The sequence below is a fragment of the Haemorhous mexicanus genome, chromosome 2, assembly GCF_027477595.1.
Source record: "Haemorhous mexicanus isolate bHaeMex1 chromosome 2, bHaeMex1.pri, whole genome shotgun sequence".
NCBI classification, from domain to species: Eukaryota; Metazoa; Chordata; class Aves; order Passeriformes; family Fringillidae; genus Haemorhous; species Haemorhous mexicanus.
Genome location: NC_082342.1, coordinates 41,247,170 through 41,274,252, shown reverse-complemented (window position 1 = coordinate 41,274,252; position 27,083 = coordinate 41,247,170). Strand labels below are relative to the sequence as shown.

Genomic DNA, 27,083 nt, shown 5'->3' with positions numbered 1-27,083 from the left:
GAGGCAGCGATGGGCAATGTTTCAGCAGCAGCTCAAAGGGGCAACTTGATCACCAGGGCTGTGGCTCCACCAGAGTCCAATTCCCTCTCCCACTCACTGTTTCCAGGTGGGCTTTACAATGTGGCCATATCTGCACTTCTGCAGGACAGCCTGCTCCTGTGTTTCTCCTCTCCCTAGCCTGCCCTCCAGTTCCCTCCCCATTCACAAGCCTTGGAGCAGTGTAAGACACAAATTTCTCTCTACTGCATCTTCAGCTCCCAAAATCTTGCAGATTGTAATTTTTTCAAGCAAGATACAATTCAGGGCAAAGAACAGATTAACTTGTCTTGCTGACTAAAGCTAAATTCCTATAAGTAACTAATTTGTTTTCTTTTTGCTATTGATAGTAGAACTCCCCCATCTGTATGGGAATCCCTTGGAAAATGTCTATTTGGCATGTTTCACTGAGATCACTGAGGCAAACACATAAATCCCAGAATCACAGAAAGACTGATGTTGGAAGGGACCTGTGGAGCTCATCTAGTCCAACCCCTGCTAAGCAGCTTCATCTACAGCTGCCTGTGCAGGATCACATCCAGGCAGGTTTTGAGTATCTCCAGAGAGAGAGACTCCAAAACCTCTCTGTGCAGCCTGTTCTAGTGCACTGTCACCCTCACAGAAAAGAAGTTTTTTCCTCATATTCAGATGGAACCTCCTGTGTTTCATTTTGTGCTAACTTAACCTGGTCCTTCTCTGCAGAGCAACGGAGATTTACAAACCCAAGATTCTCATCAATAGACACATTTCAAATCAATGCCCCTTTCATTCTATTTGTGATTTTCTCTGACAGTATAAAATGGAAAGTTTGAAGTTATTATGATTATTTTACTAACTTTACAATTTAAATCCTAAAAAGGGAAAAATCCTTGTATTTCCCTCCTTTTATTTATGACATGGAATGTGTAAGAATCTACAGTGAACTACCAAGAAAAAACCCCAGCCCAAACATGTATAGTAATAATCAACCCTTCTCTCCTGTGTTCTGCACTCACCAAAATAATTTGGGATTTCTAGCAAATATAAAACTTAATGAGTATGCTAATATATATTTTACTACATATTGCTGTCAGATAGTGATTGTACTGGGAACTGTTGTGTCCAGATGTTTTTTTAGCTTTTACAGATTTGAAGAGCATTTACTAGTGGGGGTGATTGATTATGTGGGACAATATGGCTCTTTTTACTTGTACCAACAGGAATCAAGAATTCCTTACTTCATAAATAGACAAAAGAACGGAGTCAAGGAACTTCTACCCAAAGGAAAAAAAACCACAGCATGTTGTACAGCAGTGTGAAAGAAAACACATGTGGCAAAAACAGTAGTTTACAAGTATATCACTCCATATCCAACACATGTGAGCTCCTTATAAAGAGAAACATTCATCACAAGGGCCAAGGGAATGATTTAGATACTCTTTTTTAGAAGGCAATTTTTAAACTGAAAATTGTTGTTAACAGTCCCAATAAGTGAAAGCAAAAAAAAAAAAAAAATCTGATAATGCAGTGAATGTGAAAAAGTTCAAAGTTTGCTTTCATCTAAATTATCAGGTTGCACACTAGATCCAAGATGCAAAATTTAAACCAGTTTAACCTGAGAGACTAAAAATCTTGGCAGGGTTTGGGTCATTCCACATATTTTTAAAAATATTTTGCTCTGGATATTCTAAATTTCTGCAACAAACAAAATTGAAGAGCTACAATAAAGGACTTAACTGAAGTAGATTAGAGGTGGAAAATGAGTGTTCAATTTTTTTCCATTTTTTTCCTGTGCTTGCAAATTGCAAAATGTTTTATTTCTTCTGTATAATCAGGCAATTCCCAGCTTTGTGTGAGTCTGTATAAATGAGGAGAAAGTAGAATACCACTCTCCTGGAACAGCAAGAAGTGATTTTAAACTACACAAATCAGCTAACCTCTTAATATATATTTTCCCCTTAAACTTACCTCTAAAAAATGTTCTGCTTGCTGTTCCCGATCCAATTTTCTTGATGTTGTGGTAATCAGACCTGTAAAAAAAGGATGATATTTGATTGTCAATAATATTGAAAAAAATATATCTTTATCAATTTGAATACAAATTAATTTTTAAAACAGTCAAAAGGGGAAAAAATCTATTTGAAGCTATATCAGACACAGATCTCTTGACATCTGTCAAGCATTTTATTTCTCATTCCAACCATTATCACTTTCTGACCAGCAATGAATCTTTAAAAAAAATGCTGTGAGAAAAATAACTGAGAAACAGTTAACTGTGTGTCTACAGTTAGCATGCTACATTTATTACAGTGAATGTAAAAAACTCACTGAAGAATCACTACTTGTCTTATGATTAAGAGTTTCAATGAATCATTTGCATATGACTGAAATTCTTCTGTAAAAAACCTCATTAAAGATTTCAGAGTTCTCAAACAATTAATGGGATGGGATGCTGATTACTTCCACACCAAGACTACTCGACAAAGAAGGTTATTTCTGTAATAATGATTTCCATATATAATAATTCTAATGTATTAAAGGTTTTGTTCTACAATTTCATCAATTTGTTCCATGCTCAAGCTGAGTCTTTCAAATAAACTACCTTTTTACATGAGGATGATCAAGATATCTTTTTTTTAAGGCAATGTTCTTCCAGTGTTGTGAGATTTATACCATAGAAAAAAAAGGAAACACTTCCGAAGTTCCCTTAAGAAAAGGGATGCACACTTTTTTATTTTGTTCTTACTAGAGATTTAAAGGGCAGATTTGGGTTTTCCCTCATACAAAACATTTCTTTGGATAGGAAAATGCATTATGTTCTGGTTTTTTGATAGATCAACTTTTCCTAGATTTAAAGCTGATTTTGGAGACAATGCCAGTGGGCCAAGTTGTTCTCAATAATTTGTCATCTTTAAGATTACCAAGAGAAATATGAAAATAAATTTTTCCTGGATAAACTATTCTACTTATTGAATTAATCAGAGCAGCCAAGCATCTAAACACAAAGCACAATGACACTGAATCCTTAAAACAGCCCATTAGAAACATCTACATAAGACTTCTAGTCCCAGAAGGCTTCTCGAGCTACAGCTCCTCACATGCTATTACCTTCTCCTTGGAGAAATCCATTTACCTATTTTGGTGAGAAGGGGAGAAATATTACTTGAAGTACTGGGATGAAATGAACAAAGGGAAGTGCAGTCTGCCTCCAGGATTTCAGACTCGTTACAAGATACATCAGACCACAGAAGTGACCTCCAAGGGGAGGTCACAGAAATTAAGAGTGGATCATGATAATTACGTGGAAGAAGCTGGTGCTGGCAAAAAGCTGAAAAAACAAAACTGGTATTGCCTGCATCAAGCAGTTGTAAGTATTCAAAACTGTTACACCATATGGGAGACATCTATCTACTCACTGCATCAGTTTAAACAGAAATGACAGCACAGATGATAAATTGGTGTCATTCACACAAGATCCCCCCACGTCTAAAAAGAACTCAAAGATACAAGCAAGTAATTCCTAATTATGAAAGACGTTCAGCTCCAATAAATTGATAAAGATTTCAAAATTGAAATATCCCTATTCATCATATGCATGGCCACTATAGATATTTATCAAGCACAACCTAATCACAGTACAGAATATGATAATTTTTATATTATCTTCCACTTCCTTCATTGCTAATGTGCCATTGTGAGCTTTTACCTATTTTCTTCTTAAAAAGAGATCTCCAGCTGTAAATAATAGATCTCTGTCCTCACCATCCTCTTCAGGCAGAGAAATCCACATTCCTTTTGAAGACCAAGAGCTAATACTTGAAACTGAGTATCATGAACTCTTAGTACTTGTCTGATAGTAGTAAAACTAAATCTACTACTACTGCTGCTCCTCCTCCTCACAAAACCACTGCTATCACAAAGGAGGTCCCTCTGTTTAATGTAGAGCCTTTCTGACTGCAATAATTGTCAGAGTGCCTTCAGACCTGAATTTTCTTCCAAAAGAGATATATGAACACATAGCAAGTCTCTACAACAAACCTGCCAGTATTTTAAATGTAGCAGATCTCAGAAGATTTATCACTGAGATTTAACAGCTGATCCTAAAGGGGGCAGGTAGCAGACCATCACCCTCAGTTCTGCAGACCTGACTGTGAAGTATGTTGATTGTGAACCATCACAACTGCTTGTTTTTGCTTTAAAGGCAGCACACAACGCCCATTTTGGGCAGTTTAATCAGGCTGTTAAATTAATGTGTAGAAATTACTGTTCCCATGTGTGCAGTTATGAGGCTTTAGTTTCCTCTCCTGTTCTCTGTCCCACCTGGCACCCATGATGGGCTCACTGCAGTATCCTGGCTGCTCACTGTCACACACATTGCTGGTGTCAGGGACAGATCACACTGTCCAACACTACTGCTCAAAATATAACTACACATAAAATCAGGTCTCAGTTACTTGGTATTAATATTTATTGAATTATTGTAATGTATTGGTATGGATATGAATCTGCTTCTTTCAGGTTACAAAACTGAATTTCAAGAAATTATGAAGAGTAATCATCAAAACTGAAAAAATAAATAAGCCAGTTACATCTAAGACTACCCACAGTTTTACCAGTCCAGTCTCATAGAAATTAATTTCCTGGGTTTTATGAAAACCTTACTGTGTTACTCCCTGTTGTGTTCACTACTCCATGCCACAGATACATAATAATAGCAGTATTTAGCAGGCTGTAGAACTTTATTTTCCAGACACTGGGGCAACTGAGAAAAACTTGCCTTTGCACAAGAGACCATATCCCAGTGTTAGCTCTTATCTAACTGCATTAAATTGTCATACTCTGTTATGGTGTAAAGGTATTATCTAAAGAAAATAACTCTCAGAGAAAAGTAAACCCCAGGAAATTATATTAGGCTGTGCTCCTGCCTATGAGAATGTCACAAGGGGACAATGATAAAAAATGACCCTTCCTTTTTTTCCTATCTTGAATATGTGCTGTAGCCCTTATGGACACCACCATATGGACAACCTCCCAAAGCCAGCTGGGAAATACAGCACACATTTATAAAAAATTAGTTAAAACCACAAACAAGCTTCAGAAGTCATTGCACACCTTTAAAACAGTTTCTCTCAAATTTAAAGGGAAACATCATGGTCCTGCTAAGGGCAGAAGATATTTATAACTGTGATCTTTAAAACATCCATAAAAGTGATGAGGAAAATTGTATTCACTAGAGAAGTTATTTACAGTAACACCATCCACTAACAAACAAGGTTATGTCATTCTCCTCACAGAATTTCATATTTTTCTTTGATTTTGTGAGTTAAAACATCTCTCTTCGTCCTGGCACATCTGTTCCTCAGACCACATAAATGAGTTGTTTTGTGGAATTCCAAAAGATTGTTTGACCAAATATTTCAGCTTTGATTTGAGGTGCTATATAAAACCTTGGAGGTCTTATACAACTTGCTTTTCTATGATACCTTCCACTTTTGCTGTTGGAGCATTTTTCCCATCTTAACAAATGAATAATTATTGTTCTACTCCTGTTACAGAGTTTGGAAATGCTAGAAGGTGAACATGCTCACTCTACACATGCTCTGCAATACTTCAGGACACAGTCATAAGTCCCAGCTGACACTGACAGGGGAACATCCAACCAAAACTTCACTGGATAAGACACTTTACAGTGTGTCCCAAATCAGTCCCCTGTAAAAGGAAAGTCAGCATGTAAATGGAGAAGAAACAGCAATGTTCTTTATCTCATCACTTTATAATGTGGATGGGGAAAACTGGAGATGTTGGGTGGCTAAAAAAGCAGACTTGCCTTAGTGCTTAGATGCAGCCTTAGTGACACAGAAGAAAGAACAGGACCAACAAAGAAATCCTGAAATTTTAGCCAATACATCAGCCTATACAATCTTCAGCCAATGCATCATCTTACAAACCACCAGTTATAAGGGCTCAGATGTGTGATCGAGGCAGTTGAACACTTACCACTGATGCTTGGGATAATGCTTCTAGCACACTGAGATGTGCTAAAGAAGGGAAAAGTTCAGTGAAAGATCAAAACCCACCTGAGATACTTTGCAATTGCAATTAGTAAAGCCTGCAGTTACTACAGTGCAAATGAAGAAATATAATTTATCAGCAAACAGTAGCTTGGTGATAGGTCTGATGTCATATGAATAACACCAGGCACGTGTGTGGATGAATGCACACGTGTTTCTGTATCATTGAACATGACATAAAACCAGAAATACTTACAAATTCAACAGTATGATTAATGCTTTATAATTTTAAAAGGGTTTTTTTTTTTAGAATTTGATAAGAGGGAAGGATTTAATCCATGCTCTGCCTCCAGTCAGCTCTCAGGAGGGTGCTCATGGAAATAAAACCTCTGAGTGCCTGTGTGTGCTGAAGTAGCCAGGCAGTGCTATGCAAATAGATACATATATACTGTATGTACAGTCAAATATTAGACTATGTATATGCATGTGTGTGACATTTTGCATCTACCCCAAAAGATGAATATTAAAAGTTACCCTAAAATGCACATATTTACAGAGGAATATTTAGCTCTAAGGTCTACTGATGTTCATTCTTTCCATATATATGCATTATTTGAAGTATTTTTGTTGTAGACAAATAAATTAATGAATCCACATTTCTTCTGTGGACTTAGCCACAGAAGAAAAATTCACAAAGGGCTGTTAAGTGCAAAGGCTATGGCAGAGGAAATCTTGAAGCACTGGAGAGTTTGAACAGTATTACACAAACAGAAACACTGCTCTGGGTTTGCTTCTTCTGATGCTTATTCTCTGCACATCCAGAACAGCCCATGGCTGTAGGTGTGATAGTAACTAAACTGACCCTTGACTTAGAAGAAATTCACATATTTTTCAGTACTATGGCACTTAGGGACCAAAAATTAGTTTGCTACAGGCAATATTCGGACAGAGATTGAATTTCCCTAATATGGCTGTGAAGCCAAGGAGAGTTCAATAGCCTTCTCCTTATGAAATTCAATTATTTTCATTCAACCTGTGGATGGATAACCTTACCTGAGCTGTTTCCTAAAGTACTGCTTAAAAGATAACAGAATCTGGTATGGAGAGACAGCATATTTTACTGCTATCTCTGGAAGTGCTGCAAATTTTATAGTATAAGGAACATTTTTTTTAAAAAATGAAATTCTGAAGAACTCCTTTATTGATTTTTCATTCTCAAACTTTGTTTAGGTGAAATATGAAAGAAATGTAGGACAGGTAACAAGCAGGCTAAAGTAAAAGAAACCAAATAAATTTCTGCTTTACGATGAAGGCTGAGTGTCTTCACAGATATAGGAAGCTTAGAAAGAAAGCAACATCATCCCTTTCCCTGGCAAAAGATTAATAGGATACATTTACTGCACGTTTTACTGTCCATTAATTTTTTTCTTGCTCTGCATATTCATAAAAAACTTATTAAGAAAATACAAGTGGGAGATGGATGGATTAGAAGTGTAATAGGGGACTTCAGGTTATTATGCAGGCTTTAAACACAAGCTCAGAACATACTGCTGGGCTCCAAGTCATAGCAGTACATGCTTTACACCCTTGCCACTCATTGTGGAGTCAGGATCTTTGCCTGGGACTTCCAGGCAGCACAGGGCCATGTATGTCCCATGACACACACACACACATGGATGGTCTGGATGGATTAGCCAAGGTCTAATCTGGAAGATTTCTAGTCCCTAGGTAATGAGGGACACTTTATCCTCATTCAGATACTGATTTTCATTTTCAAAGAGAAAAATTTTGAAATGGAAACAGGAATATAAAATTAGAACTCAATGGAGTTCTTGTTCCCTTTGAGATGCTCTGAGCATCCTGCAACACTGCTCCTATCCTGTCACAGTCCAAAGTGGATGCACTTCCCAGTTTGCCTTTCTCAAATACCGTAAGGAACAAGAATACAGAAAGAAAACCACAAGAAGATATCGAAGGAAACATTCTGTAGAGTTACCCTTGAAAACTCTGCTTGGAAAAATATCACCTTGGGATTGTTTGCTGGAAGTACAGGCCTTTTAACCCAACCAGTTAAACAGACAAAAGGAATAAGTAAAACAAACACTGTTTTTGCAAAAATGTTCCATAAATTCAGTGACTGGTTATACACACTGCTCATTCACCAAAGCCCTAGGGCTGAATCAGCAGAAATTCATATGGGAGTTCATGGGTTTACTAGATATCTACAATATTTATTAACAACACACACAAAGGTATGAAACAGCCTCTCCACGCATTTACGAACACAGAGGAGAGTACGCAGCTGCTGAGAAATGCAGCCATCAGTTGTCAGCTGTCCCACTACTCTTTGAAAGTAAATTTAAGTCTTTAGATGGATTAAAGAAGAAAAAAAAAGGGCAGCCACAATAAATAGCATCAGGATTTTCACCATATATTAAGGAACGTAAAACTACTGCGCATTCCTGACCATAGAAATGTCAAAATGAATAGCAATAACCAGGGTAATTCTATTATCCACAGGCAGCGAGAGGCATTGTAAACACTCTAACAGCACATTCATCTCTGCAATAAATTAGGGATCGACAAAGCAAAATTGAATTTCAAAGATAAATGATAGAAAACGACGTACATTTTACTTGGAGATGTAAACAAACATATCATTTTATATAATTACACATGTAAACCTCTAATTTAGAAAGACTGTATTCTGATCTAAATGAATGATACTTCATTGAACAAGAAAGAGAGCCCACCAGGCGAGCCTGTGCAATTACGTGGAGGACTGCTGCTTTATTGTTTTTCCTGAGGTGACAATGAAAGTGGAACGACCTTTCTGAAACAAGCTAGGTATAAAAAATGATTGCTTTTTAAAAACAGTTACATTTTCTAATGCATGGTTATGCCTTAAAAAAAAAAAAAAAAAAAGAAGCTGAAGCAAAACCTTTTTGTTCTTCTTTCGTTGTCCCTTCTGTCTCTCGTTAAGAGCTCCGTCAGCTTATTGCTGAAAATATCAAAACTCTGAACAAAATGCACAGCAAACATTCACTTCAATGAAGATTTTGGATTATGCTTTCCTTTAGAGGCAGATTCTGGCTTTTTTTTTGTTCCTAGAATATGTTTAAAGTGACAATATGGCGTGCCAGTCTGTTCTGCCTGTAAAACAGGGGACTTAGAGGGACTCCCTTTCATTCTTTAAAACACAGCCAGTGCAGTCCTAAGGAACTGCAGGCAAAGCCACTACTTTTCTAAATATTCTTCTCCACTTGTGGAGTGGCCAGGTTTTCTGTTCTGTGTATTCCTCCTGGAAGGTTATTTGCACTCCTGACTGCTGAATACTCTGGTTTCCAGACTGCATTTATGAATAATTTGCACCTTCATTTTGGTCAACTAAACAAGACAAGCTGTACTGGCTCTTTCTCACCTAATAAATTTGTTGTTACCTTTCCTGCATTACAGTTCCAACCTTCATCCCTCCTAAGCCTGATGGATGGAGAACACTGTGCTTCAGACAGAGTATACACATCCGCACTAAAGCAGACTAACTACTGACTCCTGTGGATGCATCTAGCAGGGAGCAGCAATCTTGTATCAGTCCTCAAATACACTGTTTAGTTTACTCCATTAATTAATTTCTACCCTTTAAACTCCTAAAGATCCTTTCCTTAGGTTTTTTTTTGTTTTGGTGGGGTTTTGGTTGGGTATTTTTTTCTTTGTTTGATTATTTGTTGGGTTTTTTGTTTGTTTGTTTGTTGTTTTTTCCATTCTTATTTTTTTTTATTTTCCCCAAACCCCCCAGTGTGGATGATGCCTTCCAACCCTGGATGAGAGCAAACTCCCTCTTTTGAAGCCAGCATCACTGAAGAAACCACCTAGTAAGATCATTTGTCTAGCACTACTTGAGATAATCTGTTAACGCATGCCCTTCAGCATGCAAATTCCTTATTCAAGACTCATAATTTTTATTTCCTCCTCAGCCAGGCCCATATGCAATATCAATTCAACAATTAATCTCTGCGTCCTCGTGCCTCATAAATTCTGCAGTGCAACTGTATCAAATGCATTACAGAAGTCCACGTGGATGACACACAAAGTATTTCTTAGAACATCATTTATCCTATCCGTGACATCAAGACAGGCCGATACGATTTACTTCTGGTAAACCCATGAGCACTTTTATCCCGTTTTCTATTTATTTTCATGTTTTTAATTATACTGTCCTTCAAAATACTTTTGAAAGCCTTGTGGTTGGCAGAGGTCAGACAAATAGTTCTGTGACTGCGAGGCTTATTTCTTCACCCTGTCTTCCTGCTCTTTGCTGCTGACATTTTATTTGTTATCTCCCAGCTGCATGGCTTAAATCTCAAATTTTATAATACCCTTCAGTATTTACTTGCTGCAGGAGTCGTATTTAAGGTGCCAATTCTTTCACATTTCTGGAGCAGAAATTATCACCGTTTTTCTTACTTGATATAAGAGTGATGGCAGCGAGTTGTGCTTGGCCAGGAAGAAGCCAAATCCAAACTCGCTGTGGACAGCAGGATAAGGTCTGCAAAGGCTGCAATATCAAACCACAGTCACCACCTGACTTCAGTCACTTTGGACTGCAAATGGCTTCAGGCACCTCACAGTGACGTGCTTCTTGAACTTAAGTGGGATGAAATTCAAAGTGCAACCCAAAATGCCTGCCCACTAAAATGATCCCTCAGGACCTACCCTTAACATTGCAAAACCAGTCTGCAGTCCATAGCTGCAATATTTGTATTATAATATTCAGTGTGCCCAAGCTGCACTGGCCCCTGTAGCACAACTGATGAGCAATTTCTCCGTGCTGTCATTGTCGCCTGACTCATCCATTGGGGCTGTGATGCTCTCGAACAACTGAGCAAATGCCCTTGAGGGACTGTCCCACAGGGGCTTAGCTCTTCTAAAACACTTCACAGATAAGTTCATGCTTTGTAGAATAAGAAGGTTTTCAAGTTCAAATGCTTTATTTAGGCTCAAACGTAAGAACAGAAATACCACTCATATCTTCTTTTGCTTTCTTCCCTTCAGAAGTGCAGTGCCACCTAAAAACCTAATTGCTAATAGGATGCCTCAGCACAGATTTTAACATCTCCCTGCATTGCTTCCACTTTCAGGGAGAAATTACAGAATTCTATTTGGGCTATAATTAGCATATCATTAGTAGAGGCAAAAATAGCTATAAATATATCTAACTGGTGGCTAGCTTAGTAACCAGCACACATCATCATTAAAAAATTTTCTTTAATTTTTTTGTGCACAAAGGCCTCATAATTCTGCAAAAGCAGCAGCTAAGCCTAACTAGACTCTGGATGTAGCTTATGCTAATTAACTTCACAGGAATGAAGACATATAATATCTGCAGCAAGGGTGGTGGTGCTGATGTCACTCTCAGTGAAAAGGAGCTATGCAAATATTCTGTACCTTGGACCTGGATACATCATGACCTCTTGTTCGATTTCTTTTTCTGGCATATTATAACAAAAGAAGGAGAAAAGAATAATAAAAAAGTCTCCAATGAATGCTTTTGTATAAGATATGCACAGGTCACAGCATGATGAAGTCCTGGTATTTTCTCTTCTCAATAGTGGAGGAGATGTGGACGGTGCGCAGGGCACAGCTGTCAGTCTCCCCCCCAAGTCCACAAACCCCCATTACCTTTTAAAGAAAAGTGATTTTGCATTTTTCCCTCAACCAAGCACTGTTCTCACCAACACAAAAATAACACCAGCTTTTTCCCAAAATGTGTTAAAAAAATATAAGGGACCAATCCCTGATGACCATCAATTGTCTTCAGCTCAGTAAAGCACAGTGGTGAGAGAGGTTCCCTGCACTACCTGCAGATTCCCCGGGTCAAGTCAATCTCATCTTCATCTCTAATAAGAAAATGATTCATTGGTGAGGTGATCTCACTGATTTGGAGGCAGAACACAGAGCTTTTCTGTGTAAAGAAGCCTCACAGAAAAGATATATGGCCCTCTTTCATGACATGCAACTCAACACTCAGCACTGTCAAGATCTGCTGCCTTTCCCAATGTGGTCTCCTGCCTGAGAAAGCATCCTGAGACACCTGTGTTAGATTTTCCAGCTCATCCTCTGTCTTGGTCTGTAATCTTACATGGGACATTTTACGTCTCTGTGCTTCAGCTTTCCCTTCCACAAAACTGGGATAATGGATATGCTTCTTTGTAACCTAAAAGGAAAAAAATTACTTCTTGTAAGATATTATTAACTAACAATATCATAAAGCTCAGTGATAACAGCACTAAGCATTTTCTAAACTTTGTCCTTGTTTTGCTTCTCTGAGCAGAGATTGATATACTGTTATCAAAGGCTAAAATGCAGTGTTAGGTGTGACCCCCACTTTGGTGGCTCAGCACATATAGCAAAAATGCACAGCAAAACTACAACAGGGACAGTAGCTGCTTTTCTCTGTGAAGCCAGCCCAGTGCCCCAGCCTTGTGAAACAGCTGAGTCCTCTGAGTAAATCCAAGGCTCCTTGGAGGCCTCCCTCTTGCACAGGTCCCTTTTAGGAATATAATGGATACGGACAAAACAGGAATGGAAATGTGTATGTGTGAAAACACTCAAACAACAGTCAGGTTTAAAGGAATGGTCTATACTGCTAACCAAGGAGATGTCACGCTGATTACATGCTGATTACATCTGGGCACATTGCTAAGGTCCAGCACTGACCTGTCAGCAGGAGGAGATCTGTGGTTTGGTAACAGGAGGAGGGAAACAAGGTTCCAGCACATCACCTATAATATCATGCTAAGAAAAAGACGGATGATGGCCTTAAAGAGATCCAGGATGAGACAAAGACAGTCAGCAATGAGTTACAGAACCAGAAATACGCCAAATTGCAATGCAAAGTTCTGTTAAGCCCTAAATGTTTAGGAAGATCTGTTTAAAACAAGACCTGCTCAGTTTCTTTTAAGTCAAGAACTCAAGAGACAGAGTGAGGACTTCAATTTCTCACAAGAGTTATCATCACCACAGCACTTGAATATCCGTGCCTCGGTGTGCAGAGTATGAGAGAATAAGAAAAAAACAAGTTTTAGATCAAGTTAAATAAAATAAAATGGCCTTCTCCCTTCACAAGGTCTCACACTGAGTTTGTTACAATTAATTCTGACACTCTTATTGCAGCTAGTTTTAATCTAGGCAACTTCTCACTGAAATGGATGCCATGTTTAACTACCCTGCTGACCACAAGCTGAGGAGAACCATGAGGATAATACACACACCCATTGTGAAACCTATTCTGTGCTAACCTATCATGACTCAAAAGCTGGTTGTTACTGCACTACTGGATACAAAGGCTCCAAGGCAGAGTGGGATGCTTGGTGTGCTCATTTGCATCTCATTACCCAGCATGCTCTTCCTCCTCAGCGCTATTTTCATAGTGGCATTGTTGTCCGAGCCCTGGGAACAAGTGAAAAGATTTGGTGACTTTGGATGTATGCAGTTCTTTTCTACTTGATTTGCTCTCCCTTTATACTAAAAGGCTTTCCAAAGTGATGAAAATCAATTGATTTTACATTTTAAGGCTCTATGGATGTGGGTTTGTTTTTTTTTGTTTTTCTTTTTTCTTTTTTTTTTTTTATTTTGGTTTTTTTTTCCCAGTAGTTTAGGCTATGAGGAGCAAATCTTGAATAACAAATAAGATTACAGAAATGTGAGCCTAATGTTCCTCTCTACAAGGCGCTCAAGCATGAAGGTTTTGATCGAAGACTAAGAAATGAGATTTAACTTCCTTCTGATTTAAGTTTCATTTGTACAAAGAACCTGCTTCAGCAAAATGTGATTGCAAGCTCATTATTCAGTGAAGGGCAAATATCTACAATCGCAATCTAGTAAGATCAGCAGCTTTTTCTGTGTTACAAGCCTCAGTGAAGACAACTGAACATACTGGCTTCTGTCATTGTCTACATCTGACTGTGATGATTTCACCCTGTCCAATTCATTTCAAAAGCTGTAGCTTCCAATTAAATGTATAAGTTGTCAGCCAGAGTAAGTGTCTATCATTTGAGCCAGATCAGTTTTGGTTTCTGGCAGTTTCACTGCATCAAAGGGTTGATTTACAGATCAGTTACATTTTTTTATTCAGTACTGAAGGGAATAAAACTGCCTCAAACATGGGACTCAAAACAACACTGAGTTACCTGTTTCCCATAGTTTTCAGTGTGTTTAAACAAGTTGGAAATAAAACTTCATTCCCCAGTGACTTGATAGTTTGAACATGCACTTAAAAATAATTTTTAAAAAATAAAGTCCAGGCAAATCTGAGAACCTTAAAATCATGTTCTTTGACAACATCTAGCACACAAAGATTACATTGTACTCTATAACTGTCAATGAATTCAGCACCAAAAGCTTGTGTGAGGTATGAGGTTAGCCCCTTCTCAGGTTAAAAAGACTTCTCCCATTTTACAGATAAGGGATCTTAGCTATAAAAGTAAAACTGTGTGTTGAAGATTGGTGCTGTGCACAGCAGAAGCACATTTAAAACACTTCAGTCTCTCAGGTTCATGTTTTAAGAACATGAGCAATTTTGAGAGTCCTCCTTGAGATAAAAAACAGATAAATGTAGGTTAAAATGATACAAAAATACTTCACATGGAGTCTCTATGCGAGGAAAAACTTTTTTGGGGGTTTTGAGGCTGCGACTCAGTACCTCCTTAAAATATGCAGAGAATTTGCTCCTTGGGCTCCTTGTGGCAGGAGGCTGAGTGGCATTTCCCAGCAGGATCCTGTGATGATGCTTTGAAGTGTTTGTGCTGTATAACCCTTGATGAATCAATTAGGCCTTCTCACTCACTGAAATTATTCTTTTTACTTGCAGTATTGTTTTTACAGCAATAGCACAGCCCTAAATCTAAAAACAGGTCCTGTAGGATCCAAAAGGATCAGGTTGTAACTACTGTAGGTGGTGGTTGGTGAAACTGAAACACCCAGAAGTAAAAGGTAGATGGATTAGGTTTTTAAAATATTTAAGATGTTTTAAAATCTTAAATCACTATCAGGTAGCCTCTTAAAAGCCTGTATCTACTGAGGCACACTGAGCTAAGAGCCACTGTGTGGGGAATCAGGGAGACATGGCAGGAGTTGGGAGCAGGGACTGGAGACTGCATGGCTGCTGGGATGGGGCTGCATCAGAGTCAGGACAGCCACAGATCTACTCCCAGGAACTAAACCCCGCAGTTTTCCAAAGGGCCATGATATCTGCTAACAGCGACAGAGCTGAGTGAACTGCTGAGCACCTGGGCAGTCCTGGTGGCTACTTAAAAGAGTGGTGATGGTGGTCCAGAACCAGGAGTGCAGAGACCTACAATGGCCTTGTCTCTTCCAGAGGAAATGCTTGTATGAGCAAGCAGAAATGATTCAAGGTAGCCACAGTGTAAAGTAGCAAAACAATGAACAGGAGTTCAATGAAAAGTGAAATGGGCAAATAGTTAATTAAAAGTTCACTAAGACACCCAATGGCCCAAACAAGTTTTGCTTTGTCAGTTAAAGGAAGGAGGACAAAGAAGTGAGAGTAAAGACATTTTTAGTACATGGATTTTTCCAAGAGTCAGTAATATTTCTGCAGCCACGCCACCAAAACCTCTCTCAAAGCCATGGGTCAGCACAGGTGCCTTGGAACAGAACAGGACCCTGCTAAACCAGGACAGGCAAGACTCACTGTACCTGCATTCTACTCAGCTGACAAACATCCTTGTACAGTCAAAGCAGAGAAGCAGGCACCTCTTAAGCATGATTTATATGGGGTTTTTTTAGATATTCAAGTTAAGAGGAGACAAAATGTAGTTTAGAGGTATTTCTCACTCTCCAGTCACTATAAAGGCATTTTACAGATGGTGCAGATCCCTACAGTTTGGGAGGGGGAGTCACAGACTTCATGTCCTAAGAACAAATGCCCATGAGGCAGATGAGGGAGGCAAAATGGGATTGTCTCTTGCCCCTGCAGGTCCTATTGGATTTGGGGCTACAGCCCCAGGAAGAGCAGCCCCAGAAAGCTGTGAAGCAGCTCTCCACCTCCTATTTTAGGCTACATCACTCGCTTTCCCATCACTGATATTTCTCTGGGAGGATCTGCGGGCTGGCCTTTGCCTGTCCTTGTGCAGGAAGGGATCTCTCAGATGGTTCCCTCATCCCCCAGCCACTGGAGTTCAAGGAGGGAAGATAGCACCTGCAACCCCTATTTCTGCTGCAGCCATAACTTCAACTTTCCATTAAATTTTTATTTCTAGGTCGAGACAAGAATGATAGATTAAAAACAAAAATAGCTGAGCATTCAGTATGGAAGCTGCTGCAGCAGAGCACTTCCAGCCTGCCAGACCCCAGACAGCCTCCAAGTATGCCAGTTATTGATTTTTGTACCAAAACATTTACACTGGCACAACCCCCAGTGAGTGCAATTATATGGGTATAAAGGTGCTTTATACTAGCATAGATTATGAGCTAAACAAGCCCATTTATAGGGCTGTAACTGCATTCACTTCGGGGTATTTGTACGGCTTTAATGATACCAGTGTAGTTAAAGCAATGCAACTTGTGTCTACAGACAAGACCTCACCCTGATGGTAATTAACACGGGCATTTCCAGCCACCCTCAGCAGCTGAGGTTAGTGTTGGAAATAGCAACTGACCCATAACAATTTGCAACAGCATCAGAAGCCTCCATAAAATAGCTCCACCTTCAATTGCTTTTTCCACATTTGCGGGAAGGATGTTTATTGTGCCCTTTTTACCAGGCAGCCCCAAGAGCTAAAAGTTGCTTGTGGCCACTTTTCTCTTGCATCTGGACAGCAAAACAAAACAAAAAAATAATCAATTCACCCAGTGACATTTTGCTGTGAAAGCGCGAAGGCAGCACAAAAACGCTGAGAGAAGTGGTGGTTAACCCTGTGCTACCCTTATTGTTCCTTATTCAGCAGCCCCGAGTGCTGGAGCAGCCCGTGGAGCACGGGAAAAGGGGCTCTGCCATCTGTTGCTAAGGCTGACATCAGCCCTGTTTGCTCAGGCATTGCTCCTGGGGGCTGTGTTTGCATCATTAATCAGCACCAGCCCTGTGCTGGCCCATTCAGCAGCGCCTCGGCTGTCAGCTCTGGAGAACCTCACTGCAAAAAGGAGCTGCCAAAGTGCTTGGCCTCACTCGGAGAGAGGTTTGGATATACATCACGATTGCTTTAGACAGAGTGTTTGTCAACTCATCCTGGGAGAAAGTGCGCCCTGCACAGTACACAACTTGACAAAGGGAGGAAAAACAATCCCAGAAAACCACCCCCATCTCCCATATGCACTCTCCACAGGTTAAACTTGAAGCCACAGAAAACCACATTGTTCTTTCCCTGAAACCAGGCTTGCCAAGAGGCTGCTTAACCCATCAAAGTGATTATGGATACACATCACTTAATTTTTTTTTTTCTGAATAATACTAGAACCATCTCACAGGAAACAACAAGAAATTGCTTAATCTGAAAAAAATAGAAGGAGATTTAATAAAAAAATGGGCTGCCAATGCAGACAGGGAGCAATGTTTCCATAGGAAACCGAGGCACAGAGGAGTTTACTGATTTCCTCAAGGTCAAACACATAGAAATGCACAAGCAAGGAAAGACTGAAGCACCAGCTACTAGTACTGCAGCAGCACAGACACCAACTAGACACACGGACCCCCATTTCCAATCATCTTCTATTTTCCCAAATGCCCAAGTGGGTCATGCATGCAATACTAGCATAAACATAGGGCATAAACATGGAAAATGCTGAACAGAATTGACTTCTATTGAACAGGTTTCTGGAAATACTCAAATGTTTGGAAGGAGTTGTTTTGGGTTTTTTCCTTGGGGAAGAACAGGGGAACACAAATAGAAATTTCTTTTACAGGCAGCAGATCTGCTTGAAAAATTAGTAATTCCTTAAATATCAGCTGAGAGTCATCTTGAGACTAAGACACTTGAATTCAGGTGTCTGCATGTGATCCAGAGAACTCATCAGTGCGTGTTCAACTCGGGTTCCTACACATAAGCGTCTCTGGCTTTGGGCACATATGGCTCCTAGCCACAGCACCCTCAGGACTTCTCATTCAGTACTCCATGCTCACATCCAGAGTGCTTTTCTGAAGGACAGAAAGAAAATGTTAAATTTCATACGCGCTCCCGCAACACACAATTTTGGTTCCTACTTTCAGTGATTTTAAATTAATTTTTGTCCTATATGGCTGTTTTCCAGACCCTACCTGGAATCAAGCTAATTCATACCTTCCTACACAGCTCAGCACTAGTGAGAGCCTCTTTCCCAAGTGGTTTTGACAAAATTGAGCATCAAAGGAAGTACTTTTCTCACTTTCCAGCAGTTGTGAAAGGGTTTTTTTTTTGTTAAAAAAACCCAACGAAAACCTACTCACACCTTTTCATTACAGTGTTTTTAATTTCAATTTTTTTCCTCTAAAACTGGGCGTTTGGATTTGAGGATACCACAGTGCTGTCTAGCAGTCTCTCTTCATGCCTTGATGCAATCCAAGTTCTCACAGAATCTCAAAGAGACAAAACCCACTGCTCAGAGGAAGCTGTCTCAGTGGGCTGTCCATCCCGGAGGAGTGGAAGCTGCAGTAAAGGCATTCAGACTGCTTCTCAAAAAGAACAAAAAAGTATTTTAAATGTTGATTTTTGACACCCCATAAATCAAACTTGTATTTTTTAATGGAAAAAAAAAAACCAAGAAAACCACTCAGTCTCTCCTTGCTTTATACAGTGATATATTGGACAATGCTCTCAGGCACATGGCGTGATTTTTGGGGGTGTCCTGAGCAGGGCCAGGAGCTGGATTTTGGTGACCCTTGTAGGTCCATTCCAACTCAGGGTATTCTATGATTCTGTGAGTCTATATAACTTTGAGGCATGTCAAAGTTATATACCAACTCAAATCCTCCTCACAGAAGTGTTTCTCGGCTGGTAACGTTTGGTTTCTGTAGGACTGTTGTCCCCTGACAAACAGGTCCAACCTTGGAGGACAAAGAAGCCAAGTTAGACCCCAACTAGCCCTTGAATGAGTGTGTGCTCAGGGCTGCAAGCAGATGTATCTATTTTCTTGCTTTTCTCAATAGTCAGCCACCATGACAGCAGCTTATGAGCACCAACAGCTCACTCCTGCTCTGTCCTCTCATCCTTAAGGAAGAAGCAAAGGGTTGGCACTGAACAAGGGTCTGCAAGAGGGTACTGTGTCTCCATTCTGGCTCCATGCTGCCCTTTCCACAGGAATGAAGCCACCAGAATATACAACCTTAAGTGGAGTTGTTTCGTAGCTCTGCATTAAAACTTCTAAGGGTGAAAAAAATCACACTCAGTAATTTCATGAGACCTACATCATGGCAGCACCATTCTGTCACAGGAACAGTATTAATATTTCAGCTGATATGATTCCAAACACCCCAGAGAACGAAAGCCATCTTGTCTGGTTTTGGCTAAGTAAATCTGGGTGTCCTGCCTAAGCCTGTGATCCAGATTTCTGCTGTAAAGCACACAGAAGGGCCTGCTGGGCAGTCTGGACTGCCTCTCTCTCCAGTACCTACAGATCAGCTTGCATGCCTGGCTTAGCACAGAAGCCTGATTCTGAAAAAATGACACTAATTAAATAAGAGGAGACTGAGGGGAGACCTTGTGGCGGTCTACAGCCTCCTCATCAGGGGAAGCAAAAGGCAGGCACTGATCTCTCCTCCCTGGTGACCAGTGCCAGGACACAAGGGAATGGCCTGAAGCTGTGTCAGGGGAGGTTTAGGCTGGATATCAGGAAAAGATTCTTCACCCAGAGGGTGGCTGGGCACTGGAACTGGCTCCATAGGGAACTGGTCACAGCCCCAAGCCTGACAGAGTTCAATAAGTGTTTGGACAACGCTCCCAGGCATATGATGTGACTCTTGAGGTGTGCTGTGCAGGGCCAGGAGTTGGACTTGACGATCCTTTGTGAGTCCTTTGCAATTCAGCATGTTCTGTGATTAATGCCATCCTTCAGTGCCAGCATCATCACCACAAAAGCTGTCCTAATCAATCTTTGCTCTCCTCTCTTCCCCCTTTCCCATTCCATATATTTAGTAGACACCCTGGGCAGCAGTATGCTGGTATTCAGAAGTCTTGATTTCTTTTTGGCAAGCTAGCCCTGAGTTTTAGCTGTTTATACAGGAAGACTTAATGAGTACAGTTACTTGTGTGAAAACACAAGCATCTGTGGTTGTGATTACGGCTAAATTCAGCCTGCAACCTCAGCTGTCAATAGTTTATTATCTTTAAAAAAATATAATAAAACTAAATTACATCCTCTAATTATAAAGGCACCGTTTAGAGAAGCCTGAAAGAGGCGACCCGCACCTTCTGGGCGGGAGTGCGCTTGCTGTGCGACCTTCCTGTCACCCGGAGCCTAACGAAGCAGAAATAATTGGGAAATTCCCTGGGATGTCACCTCTCAGACTGCGCCGGGCGCTCCTCACGGCTGTCATCGCGCTGCCGCCCGCTCGCAGCCATCGCTGCTGGCACAGGACGCGCTCGCACCACGCCGCATTATTAGCAGGCTGTCAGACACCGGCACCGCAGAGCCCCCGTGCCAACGCGCAGGCACTGACAGGGGTAATAGTGCTGCTGGGGAGGTAAAAATAAAACCACAGCACAAAACTCTCGTCTTTCCTTGAATGCGATTTTCTTTCTTCCCCTTAAATCCAGGAATGGGTTTGTGAGGTGGGTACAAGCTGATGTTGAAGAGTAGTGATTTATTTGCTGAGCTCTCTCTGCAAGCCCACAGGGGTTGCTAGGGGCAAATACTTGCTATGTTATAATTGCTTTTTATAGGTCAGATAGTGCCTGTAACCCAAGCCCTGAGTAAGGACTTGAACACAACCTCCACCCCAGGGAGAGCAGCTCCAGGAGGCATCAAGGCTCAGACAGACTCCCGGGTCACACCTACCTGCACACTTCCCTGCCACGTCCCCAGGGCAGTCACCCACCATGGACCCATGACAGTAACACGCTGTGGCACAGCTCCCTAGGCCCTGGCTCCCTGGGAAGCCCAGAGGCATGAGGAGGAGAACCCCACACAGCCCTCATTCCCCTGCTCCCAGCACAGGAATGGAACAGTGAGCAGTGACCCTCTGCACACTACACCCTGTGTCTGGAGTAGCTGAAAAAGGAGCAGGGGGATTCACACTCTCCCGTAAAAAATATCCATCAAAAGTCAAAGTCCAGCTGTCAAACAGTTAATTCCTTTACACCATCTTCCCCTACATAAGGAACAGCCTCTCAGTTCAGTTTTCAACCTAACACCTCATTCAAATCTCTCCTGGAGCCCATAAAAAATCTGTGAAAGGCAGTAAATATTTCAGGAAGAACAAGTCCAAGCTCCTTCCCTTTAACCAGCTCCTCAACATACACTCTTCTGCTTCTTCTGTTTCAGTTGTAAACCCAGGACACAGGAATACTATCAATTTGCAGCAGTGATGATTGTTGAAGTATCACAAAGACAACAGGATAATAAAACAATTTACAACTAAGTTGAAACACTTAGCAGCTGACTTCCTCTCTGTGCCCATGATATCAATAACTAAAATTTCCCCTTCTAGAATAACCTAGTTTAGGAGCTTGGATCCTGTACCTCACTGCACTGTGCCTGTAGCATGTGATGGCATTTTTCCAAAGGATATGCACTATATTAAATGGAAATAAAATATGACTGCATACTTCCTATCCTCTCCAAATTACTGAATTTAAGATTCATTTACAAATACAACTCAGAAAACTGGACAACATCCAGGACAAACTGAGAAACAGGCACTTGGTGTGTTTCTTGGGGTATACTGCACAGGGCCAGGAGCTGGACTCGATGATCCTGATGGGTCCCTTCTGACTCAGCACATTCTATGATTCTGTGATGTTTTCCTGAAACATTTATTTGTTTCTTTTACAAATGGTCAATACCTGATCTGAAAGCAGCATTTAAATCACCATGGTTTTTTTCAACTGGCACTGAGGAGAACAGTTTCACACATGGCCATCCTGATACTGAAGAGCTGTTTTACTCATATGTGTAGAAGTTGGGTAGATGCTGGACCTGTGATAATGATATTTCTTGTCCCGAAAACATCTCTGAGAAAGAATATGGTGAACAGTATAGCGGACTTAGGAGTTTGGATCTGTCTGATCAACTCACTGGCTCCTTGACAAAGAGATACATGATCAGTCACCTGCATCCATTCTGTCAAATCTCATCATGTTTCTTAACACAGGAGTAAGAACTGATGTGCTGCTGATGTTTTCACCTTTGCAAATCAGTGCCAAAATCTAAAAGGAGTGATCACCAATAACCAGGGCTTGCACCTGCTGAGCTGCTGCTCCATTATGTTCCACATCCATGCAAGATCCACAGAAACATCAAGATCAAACTGTTGCCAGAAACCAGAAAAGGCTGCAGCCCTTAATAGCAGAAGTGCATTGGAACACAGGCAAAGTCTCCCTCTGAGCCTGCTTACCAAGCAAACAAGTCTGCACCTGAAAGAATTGTAAGTAAATGATATTAATGCCCAGCAGGAGAAATGAGAGTTATTGTGCTCTTAAGCATAAGGGTAAAAGCAGTATTTCAACAACTACTTTTAATTTTCAGATGTAATAATCTGGGGTGCTGCAACTGAAGGTACCTTAAAAATGTTTTTAGAACACTGAAAACCTACATCTTTTGAAATCAGATCATTGCTTCATTTTGAGTGCCCCCAAACTGAAGTAACTGAAGTCCCAAATAAACTCTTTTCATAATTGGTCTGAATTAAACTAATGACTTTAAATTAAGGAAAGAAAATAGTTCTGTGTTAATATCTGGCACAGGGCACAACTCCTAGTAGTCAGTCCTATCTGCTAAACTCCTCTTTTCACAGTGAGGTCAGGCACAAATGTTACCATACCCACATCCCCTCCTTTCCATCAATGAACGTAAATTTGTGCTTTCTGGCTGATGACATGATGATCTTAGAAGTCTTCTCCAGCCTAAATGATTCTGGGATTCTATGCTTACCCACAATGTTTACATCTCTGGCTACAGATCCCTGGTCCACCGGGAAGGACAATCTACAGCTGAAAGCCACCTACTGCAGCAGAGCAGGCTAACTGCTTGAGCCACTTCTTCATATGCTTGGGAATGCTGCTGGGAGAGGTCTGGGCAAGAGTGTCCACCTCTGCTGGCAATGGAAAAAAGAAATCCACGAGGAGATAAAAAGCTGAGGGTTCCTGAGTGATCTTTATGCCCACTGAGGCAATATGAGAATCTTGGCTTCTGCTGCTGCTGTTTAGACCACCTGGGGAGCATGGTAAAATGGGGCAGAGTGGAGCAAAACAGCAAAAACTACTGCTCCTCATTGGGTAGAAAAGCAGGGAAATCCAGACAAGAAAGATATGAACATATCTGTATACACACACAAATAATGAATGCAAGAACAGAGCTGTGAGGCTACAACCTTAACAGGGCTTGTGGAGAATATATCAGGCTTCTCTCTTGAGCAAGGATGGGAGGAAAACAAGAAACGATGATGGTGGCCTCTCAACATGTGAGGCAGCTGATGAGTAAGACAGACCTGTCTGACTCTCCTATTAAGAAAATTTTACAGACATCTGTACCTGATACACTTGTCAGAACATGGTAAGTCCAGATAGTCAGTGATCAGGCTGACAACTGCATCAGTTTCTCTTTCGCTTGGGTAGCTCCAAGGAGCAATCAAAGCTGCTGTCAACTAGAAGTCATTATTTAAATTTGGGGATCAAGCATATCTCTTCTCAGTAGCTCCACAACCATCCAGTTCAGTGCCTGTTTGCAAATGAGATGGTATTTTCTCAGCATAAGTTTATCTGAGATTTACACTTGTGCCTATTCATCTGGTTTTACGGGATAATTCTTGGACATCTTTTTTTCTCCTTATTCCTAATGCATTCTTTGCTTTTTTAGTTAACTTAAGGAGTACAGCAATTTATTTTTGCCTTACAATTAAGCATTACAGAAATCTATTTCTTCCTTTGAAGATACTAAGCTGTCCCTTTAATAGACAAGGATTATGAAAAATCCCTATGCCATTAATATATCTTTACTTGTTAACAGCAAAATTAAGAGGTTAATGTGTCATTTTGGTTTTTAGTGGACAGCATCATTGTGTCCCATCATCTCTTTTTCTACTAAGCCTCAACCATCAAGAAAAGATACAAAAAGCCTATCCTCCACACAGGGAAGACAACTTTCCATATCTGTGGATAAGATGCAGTTTACATTAAAGACAGGAATGGCATATATAAAATACAGTGAACTACCAACACTTTTAAGACACCACAGCAGCAATTCAGTGAAATATGACATCCATGATGGACTAACAGGAAGGATTTACACAAACTTGACTTTAACCTTCCATATCTACACATCTTGTTTTTCAGTTTTTGCACAGAATATTTTTCTTCTGTCTCATACACACACATAAGGATGTTAAAATGTGAGTAATCTGCAACTACATGGACCATTTTGTTTTGGTTTTTCAGGTTTTCAAGAGGACATACTTTATGCTTGCACCCATGAAAGTAAAGGATCTGTCATGGCCACACAACATAGCTAGCAATCAGTGGCTCACTAGATCTCTATTCAGAGTTGTAATTATATCTGCATCTGCCTTAACAGTAGGGAAAAGGTGAAGAGAAGGAAAAAGCCAGACTGATAACACTCTAAGTTATGGCTGTTGGGCAGATCTTCCTTTCTGCCACCCTGTAAGGGTGACTTTGTGCTGGGGCCACTGAGATCTGAAAAGAACCATAGAAATGTTGTGGCTGGAAGGGACCTTAAAGAACATCCAGTTCTAAGCCCCCTGCCATAGAGAGGGACACCTTCCACTAAATCAGGTTGCTCAACACCCCATCCAACCTGGCTTTGAGCACTTGCAGGGATGGGGACTGTGAACAAAGGGGACAAAACCAGGGGGTAGGAGGCACTTCTCTCTTCCCCACTCTGAAGATCTCTTAATGCTTGCATAATGCAGAATACACTGTAAGAAATCTTTATTGATTCAGGTCCAAAACATGAGATACAAGTTTGAGAAAACTGTAGGGGGGGTCAGCATATCTCAAGACCAGACCCTGGGAATTAAATATAAATACAGTAGGTTTAGTAATAAAAACATTGGAAAAGTGAATGGACAAAAATGTTAGTTTCAATTTGTTAGGTTTTGTAGGGAAAAATCTTCAATCAGATTTACTATTTGGCAATGACACTGAAGACAAAAGCCCTCATTCTCCAATTTTACACTACCCTAACTCTGCCGAGTCCTCTGTGGCCACTTCCCATTCATGCTATTGTAATTTGGATGAGAATTAGACCAAGCACCCTCATGAAATTTTAATTAAACACTCAGCACAGCACTCAAGAACATTTTTAAAACTGCAGCAAGTGGAGACAAGTACAGAGCAACCAGTTGGGAATGCTGCTGTAATGCCACGACAGAGATGCTGTGTCAAGCCTGTTCTTTAAAGACTGAAGCAGCCCCAAAGAACACATCGCTGACACAGAAAATTACCAAACATTTATAAATAATACAGTATGCTCAAACCTATCACACTGCAAACAAAACAGATCAGCACGCTATCGAGCAGCTGATGAGAGAGGAAGACACAAAGCCAGCCTGAAGTCAGCCAACTGATGACAAGCGGTGTTGGCGACAGGGCAGGTGAACTGAGGTTTTAACAAGGGCTGTAGCAAGGGGGGCTGCAATGGTGCAAGGTGCCTTCATGGTCCTGACTCTTCTCAGAACTGCTTCAGGCTCCCAAAGTTACAGCCACGGCTGACACCCCTCAGCCGCCGGCAAATTCCGCGACAAAAATCGAGGTAGAGGGAGTGGGGTATGAAGAGTGAAAGGAAAAGTGTGATGCCAGAGATTATCTCCAGCAGCAGAGTGGAAGTGACATTGAAAGCAAGCTTCACAGACAAAAGGCAAATGCAGTCAAGGAATCTTAAGTACTACTAAAAGGCTCTGCAAACGGATGTGCCTATTGTGAGAAGCAGTGTAATTGGCTCTCTTTAAGTCTGAAAGTCACTCAAAGAGTTTAGCAAGATGCAATAAATTATATCTGCAAGGAGATTCTTTTCCTGAACCACTGCTTCACAGTGATTTTAGATAATAGGTCGTAACGCTACAACTGAGTGCTCCTGTCAGGCAGAAATTTAGGTAAACTCACATTGCTTTATTTACAGGATTTGACCGCCAGGGTCAAATCATCACATCAAATCAAAATTGGTAATGAAACTTAATGGATTCTAGCTATAGTAACTAAACCATGATGTAAAATCCACCTCCCTTCTCTTGCTGACATCCAAGTGCCACAGGAAATCTGATGTTCACTCATAATAAGCCCTTCAGCCTCAATTATATTTATATGGGTGATTTAAAAAAAAAATCAACAGACAAGTACAGGTCTCAATTACATTAATTTCATATAATTGTTACAGAATTGTTACAGAATTCAGAAAAAAACCCCACCTGTAGACAGGTGAGGCACAGCAAGCTGAGGCCAGTGGTGGTGGATCTACCCATGACAGCAGGTCAAAGCCTCAGTAGTAGGGGACACCTGCAGGGATGGCCAGTGCAGAGCTCCTGACTCTGTCTGGGGTGTGAAGCCAAAAACTTGACATTCCCCCTCCTCAGAGAACACCCAACTCAAACCTCAAGGCATGTCTGTGGAACCACAGTGAAACAAATGATGTGGTTCCCCCTACAGGTACTGCACCAAAGCAAAACAAGATACCTAAAATTTACTGGCTCTGAGAGAAAGCTTAAACTGGATCACCAGTCTTTGGTGGAGCTCTTTGGAGAGAATCTCACCTTGGAAAATCTCCTGTATTATGCTGGCTCTGTTAATTCAGTGGAAGTTCATCAAGAAACACCAGGGCTGCCTCAGCAGCAGAGTGTTTGAACATTCCCTTCCAGGTAAATACTCACAGTGTGGTATTGTTCACAAGGGTCCCAGGATAAGG

The 27,083-nt window shown here is 40.7% G+C and overlaps 1 protein-coding gene across 2 annotated transcripts in view; it reads right to left on the bottom strand.

Moving 5' to 3' along the window:
• The window catches only part of FAT3 (FAT atypical cadherin 3), a 312,693-nt gene that overhangs the window by 131,959 nt on the left and 153,651 nt on the right, over positions 1-27,083 (bottom strand). For both annotated transcript variants that reach the window (XM_059838535.1, XM_059838536.1), the window contains exon 3: positions 1,984-2,045. In XM_059838535.1, the coding sequence (XP_059694518.1) occupies positions 1,984-2,045 (62 nt within the window). The remainder of the gene's footprint in view (positions 1-1,983; positions 2,046-27,083) is intronic.